We start from the raw sequence: 15,547 nt of genomic DNA, 5'->3' as shown, positions 1-15,547 counted from the left end.
TGTCTGTTTTCAGCTTAGTGAATGTATAGAAGGAGTAAAAGTAGAGCATAACCCTGACCTGTCGGTTACTGTCAACACCAAAAAATCTCACCAGACTTGGACTTTTGCTCTCACTTGTAAGGTAGGAATTTTGTGCTAATTAAAAGATATAAATTTTGTTCAATTTTCTCAAAGCTTTTTTGGATGTTTAAACGTCTGTGTTAAAAGAGCGTTGAAAATGTTTTAATCTGAGTACATTTTATGTAGATTCTATCTTGTGCTAAGTATATTTCTATATTTCCATCATTAAAAGTGCAATTTTCTTTTTTGACTTTGAGATAAGATCTTTGTAGATGTTTAGGATGCTTTCTTATTTATTTATTTATTTATTTATTTGGTAAAGGGGTCTTTGACTTGTTGTCTTCTAAACTTGGAACATAGGATGGGGTTCATGGCTTATGATTAACTATTTAAAATCAATGGTTTAATCTGGTGGTTTCAAGATTTTTAAATAATGACAAGTTATTTTTATATTTGATTTGATAAAATCACGAATTCTGTAACAATGGGTTTTTCATGAGACATTTTCTGTAGTGCTTCCCATCTTAAATTATAATAGTCAAAGCTTAAGATGGCAAAGTCAAAAATTTCTCTGAATATGTTCAGTCGAAAAGTTTTGTGTTCTTTTTGGTAGTGTTTCTTCTGCTGTACCGTTTGTATATTGACATAAAAAAAATCTAAGAACTTTTAGCTTCAGCCTTGAACCCAATCCAGTGCTTTCAGAGGAAACTGCCCTCCTATGTAGGCTTCATACTTGAGGCTACATAAAACATTTTTAGGTGAAAGGTATGGAAAATTGGAGGTTGATGATTATACAGGGTGATAACTTTTGCCACAATGAAAGATGAACATGTCACAGAAAGAGCAGGGAGGCTAGTGATGTAGCATAAATGTATAATTTTAACAACTGTTTTTTTTAACCATTCTGATTTTTTTCTTAAACGGCTAATGAGCACAATTTGTATTTTTAACATAATATCTTAGAAGCATGGGAAAATAAATCCCTTATGGAAATATTTTCATTGAAGAGCCCAATTACATACAATTGGATTTTTCACCCCCTTGTACTCAATGAATTATTTTAACTTCCTTGTAGCCTGCAAGAATGCTGTATCGTGTAGCATTGCTTTATGATGCTCATCGTCCTCATTTTAGTATCATTGCAATATCTGCCGGAGATAGTACTACCCAGGTATCACAAGAAGTCCCAGAAAACTGTCAAGAATGGATAGGAGGAAAGATGGCCCAAAATGGATTAGATCATTACGTGTATAAAGTCGGGATAGCATTTAACACAGAAATATTTGGAACTTTTCGCCAAACCATAGTTTTCGACTTTGGATTGGAACCAGTACTCATGCAAAGAGTAATGATTGATGCAGCTTCTACAGAAGGTAATATTTAGACTTTTTTCCCCTGATACGATGTATTAAAAGGCAACATTAAAAGATATGTATTGGCCCCCAAATATTCCATGGATAGGGAGGGAATAATAAGGAAAAAAATCCCAAGTTAATTGACTTATTTACTGTGTAATAGGCTTAGAATGGTTCACATTGTGCCCATATCTCTTCATATAGTAAACAGGCAAAGTTTGCTCTGAGGTTCCCCAAACTTCTGTGAGTAGATGATCAGGTCTGTTTTGGTCTACCAATCTCATTTTAAAATAAGATGATTTTATCACAGTAAAATCTTTCAATATTAGTTTTGGTAGAATATCATTTTAATGGTAATTGTGTACATACCTACAATGTCTATTTCCATGTCCTACTGACTAACTTTGCTGGTATTAGTACGTTATCTGAATGAAAAGTGCTAAGTATAAGCCTTCAGAAGTCATTTTGTACATTCACTAGTGTTAAGGAGACTAAGGTGCCTTTAATAGGATCTGTTCTGTGTTCTTGGGAAGAGGTCCCTGGTTTCAACATGTAAGCACCTGCAGAAGATGATGAATTACTTGGTACATTGTCATATTACTGCCTATACCTAAATTTTATGTCAAGATCCAACAGGACAAGGAAAGGGCATGTTAGCCCACATTTTTTTGGTTCTTGGTTGGATTTATCGGTGCTTTATTTTATTTAATAATCACTAAATATTTATTTGACAAGCACTTCATATAGTAGAGCTGTATGAAACTTGCTGCGGTATTGACCATAACCATATTTCAGAGGATGTTTTTCACTGTGCATTACAATGGCCCATTCATTAGAACCTAGAGGTTGTTTTTTTCATGAGCAAATGCTAGGATTTTATTTTTTGGATACAGTGAACAGCTGGAATTGGTCTGTCTCCCTCTTTACTTTAGCTGCTAGTGAGGTTAAACAACATTTGTGACCAAATTAGGTGATATCTTCTTACATGTGTGCTATTACCCAGACTTCATTTTGCCCTTATTTCCCACTTTGTTTGATCTCTTTTACCTGTTTTTATTCTGTTGTATGTATCTTTGTCATCTTCTCAGTATTCTTTGGAATCAGAATAAGTTAATTTCCGGGGCCGGCCCGGTGGCGCACTTGGGAAGCGCGGCGGCGCTCCCGCCAAGGGTTCGGATCCCACATACAGACCGGCCGCTCACTGGCTGAGCGAGGTGCGGGAGCAACACAGAGGGTTGCGATCCCGTAGCCAGTCCCAGTCCGGTACGGGTGTGACACTGAGGGTTGCGATCCGTGGCCGGTCACGAAAAAAGACAAAAAGGGAAAAAAAAAAAAGAATAACTTAATTTCCATAGCCAAATAGATATGATAGTTAACAAAATAAAGTATTTGGGGCTGGCCAGTTAGCTCACTTGGTTAGAGCATGGTGTTATAACAAGTTCAAGGATCAGATCCCCATACCAGTCAGCCACCAAAAAAAAAAAAGAAAAGAAAAGAAAGTATTTGGTTTATATCTACTAGAGTAGGAGTTGGTAAATTATTTCTGCAGGGGGTCAGATAGTAAACATTTTAGGTTTTGCAGGGCAGATAGTCTCTGTTGCAACTACTCAGCTTTGCATTGTGTAAACAAATGGGTGTGACTGTGTCCTAATAAAACTTGATTTTCAAAAACAGCAGTGGGCTGGATTTGGCTTGCATGCTGTAGTTTGCCTACCACTGTACTAGTAAGTTGCTTTTAGAGACCAGAACTTGAGAACTACTAAGAAGCATCCTTTTTAAATCATAAGGAGATTTAAATCATAAAGAGAGACCAATATGCATCTGTTCCCAAATATAATTATAAAAGGATATTCTTGGCTTATATGTGAGTAGTATTTTAAAAGTTTGCTTTTAGATTGGTGGTTTGTAACTCCTAACTCATTTTCCCATAGAAATAGCTTTGTAAGTGTTGTCAAGAATCCATACTAGTTAATAAAAACCTATTTAACCAAATAAAATGTTAAATGTCTGCGATAAAAAGTAAAGGAAAATGGCACTGTTAAAACATGATAATGAGAGAAGATAGAGATAAAGAGGACTTCAGAGCACTTTCACGGACTTGAGAAGAGTGAGGGTACTTGGATTACTTTTACCTCAGATGTGTGCTACTTTGCCAGTTGGAGAAAAAGAGCAGTGGACAAAATTCAGAGTCAAATCCTGATTTTCTGCTTATTATCTGTGTGACCCTGGGCAGAGTACTTAATGTCTCTGAGCTTCATGGGGAAACATCTGTAAAATGGATCTAGTAATATCTGTCTTAGAGAATTATGAAAACTAGACATAAGCCTTGCACAACATCAGGCTCATAGGAGGCATGAAGTAAATAGTAGCTATTATTTTTATCATTAGCTATGATTAGGATAATTTCTGGCTTAAACACTGAATGAAGAAAGTAGGAAGAAAGAGGGGTTTTGCCTTTTTTTTTTTTTTTTTTTTTTAAATGAGGACTGGGACTAGGGTGCTAGCAGGGGGCTAAAAAGCATATTTACATACCCAAGCTCTATGGCACCTGCAGATGGCAGGAGAATACCATGTAGTGGTTTTGAAAGAGAAGTTGTACAAGATGACTGAGTCCTAAGCCTGGTAACTGGAAGAAATAAGGAGGCTCCTTTCTGATGTTTCCAATATATCAGTTTGAAAATATAATACATTTCATTCAGATATGTAGAGGGAGTTAATACACACAATGATTCCCTCCCCCATTTTTTTATAATGCTATGCCCTCCCCATTTTTATAGTACTATTCTCTTTTTTAGTGACCTCTTTGTAATATGGTATCTTTGCCTGTTTTCCATTAAGTAAGATTTTATCTTTAGGTAGTTGTATTATGGAAAATAATTTTTAAAAATTAAGCATTTTCTTGAATTAATTTGGAAGCCTTAAAAGAATTTCACATGGTAAAATTTGTTTTTCAAGGACAGAAGAAAAATAAATATCGCGAGAGAACAATATAAAATGTACAAAATGTATTTTCTGATATAAAGGCTGAAGTTAGAGGTCTGAGGAAAGAACAAGGTGCATGTAAGTGGAATCCAAGTCTTGAAGAACATCAGAAAGGGAGTGTTCAAGTTCTTGTACATCCTAGCTGTTCAAGTTAGCATACAACCATTTTGGTCTTCCTACTAAAGCTGATTTTATTGTTATTATTTTAAAAAAATATTTTGAACATTATAAAAAGAAAAACTTAAATCCAGGTTTAGGCAAGCTAGATGACATTTGACTAACTTTTTTTTTTTTTGGTCATTACTCCAATTAGCTGAACTGTTGTGCTAATTTTTAGTTCTTTGATAATTTTTCTACTCTTAAAAATGATATCATTGAACATCGTACTGTTTTTAAGTTCGTGAAATTTTTATTACACGACTACTTTTGTTTGAGTGTGATTGTGTAGAGAGTCCTAACAGAATTCTGGAGAAATGAAAATAGGATGCTTCTGTCTTAGTACTAGTGTTTTTGATTATTACAGCAGAGTTCTTGTCAGCAAGAAATTTGAGGGAAAAAACTTTGTTTATATCAAATCATCCTTTTATAAAACATTCTGAGACAATAAAAATGTAAAATGGCAGTGTCCTATTTTATATCTTTTCCTGGAATACTTGTGTAGACAACATTCAGAGACATTGAGAGCAAGGTAACTATTTTGTTAAATAGTGACAATTTGACAGCCTGCCTAATTTGGCCTCTAGCCTTAGCCAAATCATTTTTGGATCTTCTTTGGCCTGGAACTAGGAGAAAAGTGTCATTCCAGGTACAAGTTGGCCAAATGCAGTTGTGAATTGAATTAGGTGTGGGCTGTATCATGTTTCCATACAGTTCTGATGATACTATAAAGTATAATATAATTTGATTTCTGTACACACAAAGTGTGTGATAGTGTGAAACTGGAATTTGAATGGGAATTTTCTTTATTCTTATCTCTTCTTCCATTTGATTGGCTGTTCCTTGTTTAAGCAAGTTTTTGTCCTTAAATTAATGCTGGAAACATGTATTTCTCTTCCATAAAGTTATAAATTTGGACCGTGCTAGGCCATCTATTAGCTCAATGTTTCCTAAACTGCGTTCCACTGAAGTTAATAGTAGCACCTATGGTAAAGAGTTCCATTACAATTAGGTTTGGAAATGCTACATGCTTTATTTCCCTCTTAGAGAGTCAAGGTGCACCTCAGTGTCTGTCAAACTGATTTGATCATGGGACTTAGTTATATTAATGTATTACTCATTGAAACTTAAAATCCAGTAATGTAGCAGACATTTATATTTCTCTAATTCATTGTTCAGTATTGAACTAAAACTCCTACTATAGTTAATTCAAATTTGAATTGTGGGGGGAAAAACTCCATAGGTTTTTCTTACAATATTGTCATGATACCTACAGCATCCAGACCTTTTCTATTTGTAGGCTATGTTGAATTTTTGTTTCTCTAGTCATTCTATGGCAGTCCTGCAAACTGTTGAGGAAATGTGTATAACTTTAACTTTGCTTTTTTCAGTTTTTTCTCTTATTGATGAGATTCACGTTCAGAAAAAGATACTGTGTACTGCAAAATTTTTTTGGACTAAAGATATGCCTCAAAAATGTGCAGCAAAAGGCATCTACAAAGGAAGGAAGTTTTCTTCTTGCTCAGAAAACGAACTGCATTGTACCCTTTATATTGCAACTTCGATTAATGGAAAATTTTTACTTGACAAAATTGATTTAGAATTCTGTTTTGAATGTCTGGGAGCAACATGATGAAAATTAACTCTCATTTTTAAATCTGAAAACTTGATATTATACATTCCTCTACTTTGAGTCTAGAAGTATATGTTAACATTAACATTAACATTTAGTATGACTTAAAAATTATTCCCAACTCCCAAAGTTGTTGGTAAAATAAGAACATGTTATATGTTTATATCTATGTAATATTATGTGATCAGAAAAGTAATGGAAAATAGATTTAAAAAATAGTTTGTCAATAAAAGATCAACGCATGAATAGAAGCATGTAAAAATATGAAGTGTTCTTTATGCATTACTCTGCTGTTTTAACTTTTTGTTAGCCTCTTGAAGAGAAAGGAAACAAGGACAGACAACACGGACAAGCTAAGAGATATTCATCTTGCTTCTGTGTAGCAGTTTTGGTTAAAGAAAGGATAACTGAAATGAATAGCTGAAGTGGTAGTTTGGGATTACTTTGAGATTTTATTTTATTGTTTATTTGGACAGTCAAGTCTTATAAAGCCGCAGACCAAAATATTTTCTAAGGAAGAATGTGGTATCTGATTTTGGAATTGGGAGGCATTTCATCTCATTCTCTTAAGTACTGGACAAATATAGCTGTTTTTAATAAATCTCATATTGAATACCCATTTATCGCATGCCTCCTATGTGTCAGCCCTTGCGCTGGGTACTTAAAACACTAGATTTTTTTTCCCCCTTACTTTCTTCTTATCCACTTTCCAGGTCCTATTAAAGGTATTTTTCAAGTCTGCTTTACTACATACTTGAAGACAAAGTAAATCTACCCTTTGGATGCTTTATTAGAGTAGTAATGTGGCTGGCACAAGAGCAGTGCTATTCTCAGTATCAGAAGGGAGAGTGTATCTTGTGACAGACTAGTTATTTCGGCCTTGAATTCTATTTTTGACAGTAGCAGCCTTTTCCTTATGTATCTTCAAAAGGTATTTTCTAATTATCTTCAACTTTTTCTTATGGATTTCTCTTAAAATATAATTCTTGCCTACCATATCTCAGGGTAACAAGTTCCATAGGTTTATAATTTCTGTCAGATTTGCTTTGAGATTTATTATTATAGGAGTTGGTTAAGTCAGTGTGAAACTCTCCCTACATGGTTTTATGAATATTGATCTTAATCTGTTCACTTTCGATCTTTCTAGAGTATTTTTTACTTTAGCCTAGTGTAGGTTGGAGAAAGTGCATAAGGATGAACTGGCTCGGGCTGCCCTGGGTTGTGCATGTCTGGGCGAGATGTTTGCAGTTACGCATGTGTTGCAGGTGGGGTAACAGCGAGCCCCAGGAGTAGTCATGTCCATTGTCCCCATGGAGGGACATCACCTCCCTCCTCTATTTAAAGAGGCACTCTCGAGACCTAATGACCTTTAAGCGCTGTAAGTTAAGTGGGTCATTAAACAGGTTTAATAAGTTTCTTCTTACAGGTGAGAGGAGTGGAGGCAGAAGTTTGACTGAAGTTCAGATGAAGTAGGGAAAGAGAAGTCGTTTTTACAAAATGTATCCTTAGTAGTCACTGGCCATGGTTTTTTTTTTGGAAATCTGAGTTAATGACTTAAATCAGTAGTTTTACAAACTTTTCGATGGGGGCACATGTGGATTTTTTTCCGGATTCTTTATTCTCTCCTAGGTTTTCCCTCCCCTGGACTATGTATATATTTTGAAAAAATGGAATAAAATTTAACATTGTTTGAGAATAGTTTTGAAATAGCGCTACCTTCTGAAGACATTTTTCAGAGTTTCATTAAATCAGGCTATAGGAATCACAGCACTATATAGATAAAATGAGAAAAACAAATACTATTATTGCTTATACACTTTTTCTAAAAAGCCTGAATACTTCTAGCCCGGAGTAGAAAGACTCTCTATAATTCGGTTTGCATATTAAATAGGTGATACAAAAAGCTTTTTCAGAGGAAAGTTCTACGGTTTTAGGTTGGTTATTGTTGCAGCTACTTAAACATTAGTTAGGAATAACTAGTGACTTTTTATTTATTTATTTTTTTTTATTTAACTTCGTATAGCATACATTATACGAAGTTATACGCGATCTTAACCCTTGACTTGGTGTTGTCAGCACCACGCTCAGGCAGTGAGCGAACCGGCCATCCCTACATGGGATCCGAACCCGTGGCCTTGGTGTTATCAGCACCGCACTCTACCGAGTGAGCCACAGGCCGGCCCACTAGTGACTTTTTAAAGTGTGTGAACATAATATTGATCTAGCATAGTCTGAATTAATTTAATTTAAATAAAGTAAAATTTAAAATAAAATTGTGAAATATAATTCTCCCACCCCAAAGAGTAATTAGCATTCTTTTACTACATACTGAATAAATTCTTCAATATTAGGTAGATTAAGTTTTTATTTATTTCTTAAGAGCTGGTTATTTGGTTTGTGTCTGTAACATTGCTATTTCTCTTTTTGGCTTTTGAATTAAGGATGAAAATTATGTACACCTTTGCTATTTTGATTATAATAAACATCTGTTCTTGTTTATTTGTTGGTAATTTGTTTTAGGAGTGTTGGCATCTGTATAACTTAAATACTTTTGTAGCTGTGATCTAATGAATGATAGGCAAGGCTCAAGTTTAGAGTGATTTAGGAAGATATGTGGTTAGTTTACTTTAGGAAACTTCTCTTTATAAGGTTATTGCAAAAACGGACAATTAATCAAGAGCATTTTAAAAGTGCAAAGTTTTAATGAGCAGATCATCTTTACATCTTGATAATTATAGTTGTATTTATTTTGCCATTTGAGAAATAATAAAACTGTCATATAAAAATACCTTTTCAAAGAGGAAAGGTTGGAAATTAGGGCTTTTGTATTTTTGGCTCTTTTTATTAAGATGTTAAGATAGGCTATTTGTTACTATTGAGAAATTCTCTTGGTGAATACCTATTCTTATATATTTATAATGTATATGTAACATTTAAATGTTGCAAAATTGCTCATTAAGCAAGACATGGCAATTATGGGTGTGTTCTCATTTCAAAGGTAGTTTAGTATCATTTGTCTTTGTACTTTGGAGACTAACTGATCTTTGTCTAAACTTTTTATTATTTCTTTCTAAAATTTTAACTTGAGTTATGAAATCATCTTTCCAATTATGTTAAAGCTGGATCTTGGCCTAATGAGCCAGTAAAGCAACTTTTTTTCCTTTAGTTAAGTTTCATTTTTATAGGTTTATGCACATGTCGCCCAATAGAAAAATAATATGCACTACAGATAGAGTGAGCTGACCCAGTGCTCAGAGTTTGTTATGATGTGTTTGACCCTGTGCTGGTATTGTGCTGTATTCTTTTCAGCGATGTCAGAACTTAACAGTCATTCATTTTTCTCATTGTGCCCTACTTACAGTATAATTTAACTGAGACTAAACTGGATTTTTCAGAAAAGACATTAGAATGGCATTGTATCACATTTTAATGAAGAATTAGCAGTGTTTTACATGAGTATTTTCTAAAAGATTTTCATTTGTAGTTAAGTTGACTTTCAGATAGTTTCACTATACCACACAAGAAAAGGTCTAACCATTCAGTTTTTTTATCTTCTCTTTTTATAATGGCACTATTATTGGCAGTAGGAGGAGAAAAGTGATTATCACCTGATAAAATTTACATTATGAGGAATTTATCATATCTTCTTCCTGCAAATCAGATTTCTTTTGACTGAAAAGTTCTTAATGTTAATCTGTATTTTTAAAATGGTAATAACTTTCTGGTGTGTCCTAGCCTGATATAAAAATATATATATGTTTTACATTCCTATTAATGTTATTTGTTAAAATAGACCAAAAATTTTCTGATATGGGGAAAATAACACTGTCAATGAGTTTTTGTATTGTTCTGTTTTTAAGACTTTTGGTTCTAGCATATAAAATTTTCTTACCAAAATATGTAATGAATTATTTGAGAAATTTAATGTTGTGTTCCTTTATAAATGTGTTTTTTGTTTCCATTTAGATCTTGAATACCTGATGCATGCAAAACAACAGCTAGTAACCACAGCTAAGCGTTGGGATTCTTCTTCTAAGACTATTATAGATTTTGAACCTAATGAAACTACTGACTTGGAAAAGAGCCTTCTTATCAGATACCAAATTCCTCTCTCTGCTGACCAGCTATTTACCCAGTCCGTTTTAGACAAATCATTGACCAAGACCAACTATCAGTCAAGGTTGCATGACCTTCTTTATATTGAGGAGATAGCCCAGTATAAAGAAGTCAGCAAGTAAGTTTCTTTAGAAACTCTTCTTTTTTTTTTTTTATCTCCCCTTTAGATGGTATTTTTAATTTTTAAAACAGAGGTATGCCTAATTGAAGATGGGTAGTAAAATCAGTTGTTATTCGATAGTTGTATTCTGTCTTTAAATGAAATACTTTTTTCTTAAGGCAAGAACTATGTTCTGCTCATCTTGGTATCCCTAGTGTTAGTACATAGTTCATTTCCACAAGACCTTACTCAGCGTCTGCTAGGGGGTATAAGCTCTTTGCCATGTTGTGGAAGTAGCAATCAGTGGTTCCTGCTCTTAAAGAGCTTTCAGTCAGTGGGAGTTATAGCAAGCACTCAATGAATATTTGTTGAATAGATGTACAAAAACCGAAGGAGACCACATATTTTGCAAGTTAAGAATGAAATGATTTAGATCTTCATGAAAACCGTTTGACAGTAATAAATAGCTTTATAGCAGTTTATAAATGCTTTAACATATTTTACACTTTATTCATATGCCACAGGTTAAGATCAAGTGCTTACATCAAAAGCTTATTCGAATCATTTTGGGAAAAATAATCTTAGAAATGAAAGTTTAAGTGAAGGAAGATGTTAATGAAATTACATTTGGTAGTAGCTTTCCACTTTTTAGATAAAATGAGGATAAGCCTTAAAAATTGAACTGCAATTATGAGACATTAGTACATTTTTATAGGTAGTTTTCCTTTTAAATACAGCCTAACCAACATAGTTTTCTTCTCCAAGCTACCTTATTAGTATCTTATCATTAATATTATTAATAGATACTGAACACTCACTATGGGCGTATTCAGAAAAGTAAGAGTAAGTGACAAGTTGAAGATACCTTGTATTATTCTGTTTATAGATAAAATGATCTAACTTTTGAAAGTATCTAATTTATAAAATTTACAATGTCAGATAGAATATATTACTCGTATATTTTTCATTATTCTAAGACTTTAAACCATGGCCCATTGATGGTCTGTTAAAAGGCTTCCATCAGTTGTGTCTGTTCTTTTTTTTTTTTTTTTTATTTTTATTTTGTCAATATACAATGTAGTTAGTTATTGTGTCCCATCACCGAGTTGTGTCTGTTCTAATGACATAGTTATTAAATAGCAAGGATAGTGGCTTGTATCATGTACATTATTCACATTATTAGTGTGCATGTATATTAGTTACATTATCATAGATTTCTTTTCCTTAGGAAAGAACACTATAACAAATCATAAATATTGAGATGAAATAGAGCTTAAAAGCTTACCAGAATCTTGAAGACTATTTTTGAGGATTGTATAAGAAATTAAGAAAAAATTATATATTATATATTTGTTTAATAGGTTATTAAAGTTTATAAATCATTACATTAGCTCAGAACTTACAAGTACAAAAAAAAGAACTTACAAGTAAAGACCAAAAAAGCTTATGGATTGTTATATTAAAAGTCTTTTAAAAATGGAAACTTGTCTGAATGGAAAAACGAAGAAACCCTACAAAGCTGTGGAGTTCAGATACCGATCAAGAAACCAAATGGTTGAAAGTTTACTCTGAGAACTCCTTGCAAGGGCTTTCCATGCCGATATAAGAGTGTCTAGAAAATATCAGCAATATGAAATGAGCACTAGTGGCAAACTAAGTTGGTTTGATATTTCCGGAGAGCTGTTTGGTAGTGTATATGAAGGACCTGTAGAAAGTTTGAAGCTTCTGGTGTAGTAATTCTACTTATGGGGATCATCCTGAAGAAATAATCAGAGGTGAAGATAAAGACGTCTGTACAGAAATGTTTTTCAAAGAGTAGTGAAGAAAGAGCTGGCCAGTTTGCTCAGCCGGTTAGAGCATCGTGCTGATAACACCAAGGTCAAGAGTTCAAATTCCTGTACTCGTAGCTGCCAAAAAAAAAAAAAAAAAAAAATACCAGTAGTGAAGAATAAGTTAAATCAATTATGATATAGCTGTATGATTGAATGTTATATAATTATTGAAATTATATTCTTGAAGAATTTTTAAGCCAAAAAAAAAAAAAAAAAAAAATACCAGTAGTGAAGAATAAGTTAAATCAATTATGATATAGCTGTATGATTGAATGTTATATAATTATTGAAATTATATTCTTGAAGAATTTTTAATATAGTAGAGATGCTAGTTTTAAAACCTTACCTATTGCCATTCTAATTTTGTATATACATTATATATATACACACACACACAAACATGTTTTATAAAAATATTGGAAGGAGTTATAACAAAGTGTTCTGGTTGGTGGAATTACAGGTGGTGTCTATGTTATAATAGTTTTTGCTACTTTTGAAATATTCTACCTTGACCACACATTACTCTTATAATAAGAAAAAGCAAACAGAAACATAAAGGAACCTGACACATCATCAGTTACAACACTTGATGCTCGTGATATAAAAATGTTCTTAGGTACGGAAAGAAGAGATTATGGTAAGACAGAATGTAGACAGTGTGGTAAGACAGTGGTAAGATAGTGTATAGTCTTTTTATAGGAACGTGAAAGCTTTTTCTATTTTTTTAATGTTTAAAATTAAATCATAGTTATGAACTCAAACAGGGATATTTACAAATTGAATATAAATCCGTAGGATCATTTTTGATATGTTAAATATGCTTAACTGTACAAGAGGCTTGAAGGATCTTAAAGACAGAAATGATAATTTATTGCTACAAGTCTAACATGTGACAAGTACTTACTGTGCCAGAGAATTTTGGAAAATTTCCAGTGATACTCTTATCCAAAAATAACCCTGGATGTGAAGGCTGGTAAATTAGACTTCTGAATTTGGCTGGCCTGTAAAATTTAGTGAAGTACAGTATAGAACTGGTACATGTACAAAGAAGCAAATCCTATTAGTAATTAGAAATCTCAGAGGGTGTCTGTAAGTGGGTAGGCAAGGGACAAATAACAAACATAGATTGTAAAGATTTTCAGAAGTCTTAGACAAAGTTTCATATGCTGCTCAAAAAAGTTCACTTTGCTTTCTCCTTCTTCACCCTTTAAACTTAATAGTTATGTACATTTTAATGTTACCTTGAAGTTAATGCACATCTGATTGTTAATTCTTTAAGCACGAATAACATAACCAAGATATATTTAAAAAATGGATTTTGGGGAGGCCTATATGTAGCTACTAAACTATGGTCTAGTGCCGGGCTCAGTAAACCTTTGCTCTAAAGGGCCAAATAATAACTATTTCAGGCTTTGTGGACTCCATACAGTCTCAGTCACCTATCTTCTTTGTTTTATTTTGTTCCTTTGTAAAATTCACTCGTAGTCAAGGGCTATACAAAAACAGTCTAAAGGTTGGATTTGGCCCTTAGGCCATGCTCTAGTGTGTCTTATTGGGTTATCGTGCTTGTCCGTTCAATACCAGTCATCAGAGTAAACCCAAGTCACCATTAGAATTGTGAAAGATATTTTGTTGTGGTTTGAGACCCAGTTTAGAGGTAGAAAACAATGGTGTGCGTAAATGGACTCATCTCTGTAAATGACTTGGATGTGAATTGACAGTAATGTGTGCATATTTCTGTATACACTAAAATATGCTTCTTTGTGACATTGTAGTCAGACCAACACACAATTGTTAGGATATTTCCCAAGGTCCGAAGAGTATATTGGTCATTGATGAACTTTGACAATTTAAGCAGTGTATTACTAATCATGAAAGTAGTATCAAGGGAATTCATACCGGTTTTTTACATTCTGATGATAAGTATTAGACTATAGCTTTTACACAGTCATCTTAGCATTCTTTCCTTGAAAGTAGATTGAATGAAAGTTCTTAGGATTAGACAATATATTTGGCTTGAGGCTGCATTTAGTAATCGAGTTTAACCTTTTTTCTTTTTTAAAAGAGATGGTTTTTCAGAGCAGTCTGGAAACTAAGATTTCTTATATTAAGTTTTAGTGTGAGATGTGTGTGGGGGGTAAGGATACTACTACATTTCATTTCATTTATGTTTTAGAAAATGCTTCAGAGTTCTTTTGAGATTCAGTTTTGTTTTGTTTTTTAAATACTTATCCTCAGCCATATGTTCATGTGCGTTCAATAATGATTCTACCTTGAAGTGAAATCTGTTTGATTATAAGAGAACATTTTCAAAAGAAATGGACTTTAGCTGAAGCTGTTGTGTTCATTAAACTGTGCAGTGGTATGCTTCATCTGGTGGTTCGTGCCTGGCTTCTCCGAGCTCACAGCTGGCAGGACAGTCTAGTGTGGGGATGCACATTTCATCATTAAGATGGGTGCAGCTTCTATTGGTTATACCTCAGTACTGTTGCTCTGCTGCAGTAAAACCAGGGATTGTCTTCTTATTTTGGTTGATTTTTGTTGTTCTTATAGCGAAATTGCATGAAGTGAAATCCACTACATAGCTTTGAAATTTTCTTAAAGTTACAATCAAGAGATATGTTATAATTATTGTGAAAGTTGATAGAGCCATATTCTCATTAGCTAGAAGTGTGGTTTTAGATTCATTGAAAATTCGATTGGCTATTATTCTGCCATTCCCCAAAAGGTTAGGAATTATGTAAGCTTTAATTAAGATTGATTTCAAAATGTGGCATGCAACAGTGGAAAGATGGTTTTTCTTCTTAAGAAATCCCTTTGTTAATTGTGGGATAAATTTTGTATTTTAAGGTATTTCCGAGTTAGTACATTTCAAAAAAATGCATAAGTGCATATTATTTTAATAGTTAAGAGAGATTACTAATATAATATTAGTTTTAGCCTACTAATCTTGTAGAAAAATTAAATATTAGTAGCTGTAACTTCTACTAGCAAGTCTATAATATTTGCATTTTGAAAATGTGATGAATCTTCTGTGGGAAAAGCTGTATTTCTTTGGGTTTTTATTTTCTAGTGTCTCTATCTCAAGAGTTTTGTTGCAGGGCACAGCTAAATGTTACAAGAGGATTCTTTGTTGCTCTAAAACTGTGAGGTTAATTTTTCATACCTGCTGAATTGTGATCAAGTGTTCTGGGATGGCGGATTCTAAAATATATATAACAGTGAAACTTTAATATATTGCCTAAGATAGTTGAGAAATATTTTACAGGATTTCAAGAATTTGTTAGGGAATAATATAAACTCCTTGAAATGG

The 15,547-nt window shown here is 33.3% G+C and overlaps 1 protein-coding gene across 1 annotated transcript in view; it reads left to right on the top strand.

The window, feature by feature from the left end:
* Positions 1 to 15,547, top strand: part of HELZ (helicase with zinc finger) — a 146,325-nt gene that overhangs the window by 42,290 nt on the left and 88,488 nt on the right. The window contains exons 10-12 of the mRNA XM_008566462.1: positions 14 to 121; positions 1,136 to 1,433; positions 10,153 to 10,420. Of these exons, the coding sequence (XP_008564684.1) occupies positions 14 to 121; positions 1,136 to 1,433; positions 10,153 to 10,420 (674 nt within the window). The remainder of the gene's footprint in view (positions 1 to 13; positions 122 to 1,135; positions 1,434 to 10,152; positions 10,421 to 15,547) is intronic.

This window comes from Galeopterus variegatus, unplaced genomic scaffold (assembly GCF_000696425.1).
Source record: "Galeopterus variegatus unplaced genomic scaffold, G_variegatus-3.0.2 Scaffold243, whole genome shotgun sequence".
Lineage (NCBI taxonomy): Eukaryota > Metazoa > Chordata > Mammalia > Dermoptera > Cynocephalidae > Galeopterus > Galeopterus variegatus.
The sequence above is the reverse complement of the archived record's forward strand: the minus strand, read 5'-3'. Positions and strand labels throughout refer to the sequence as shown.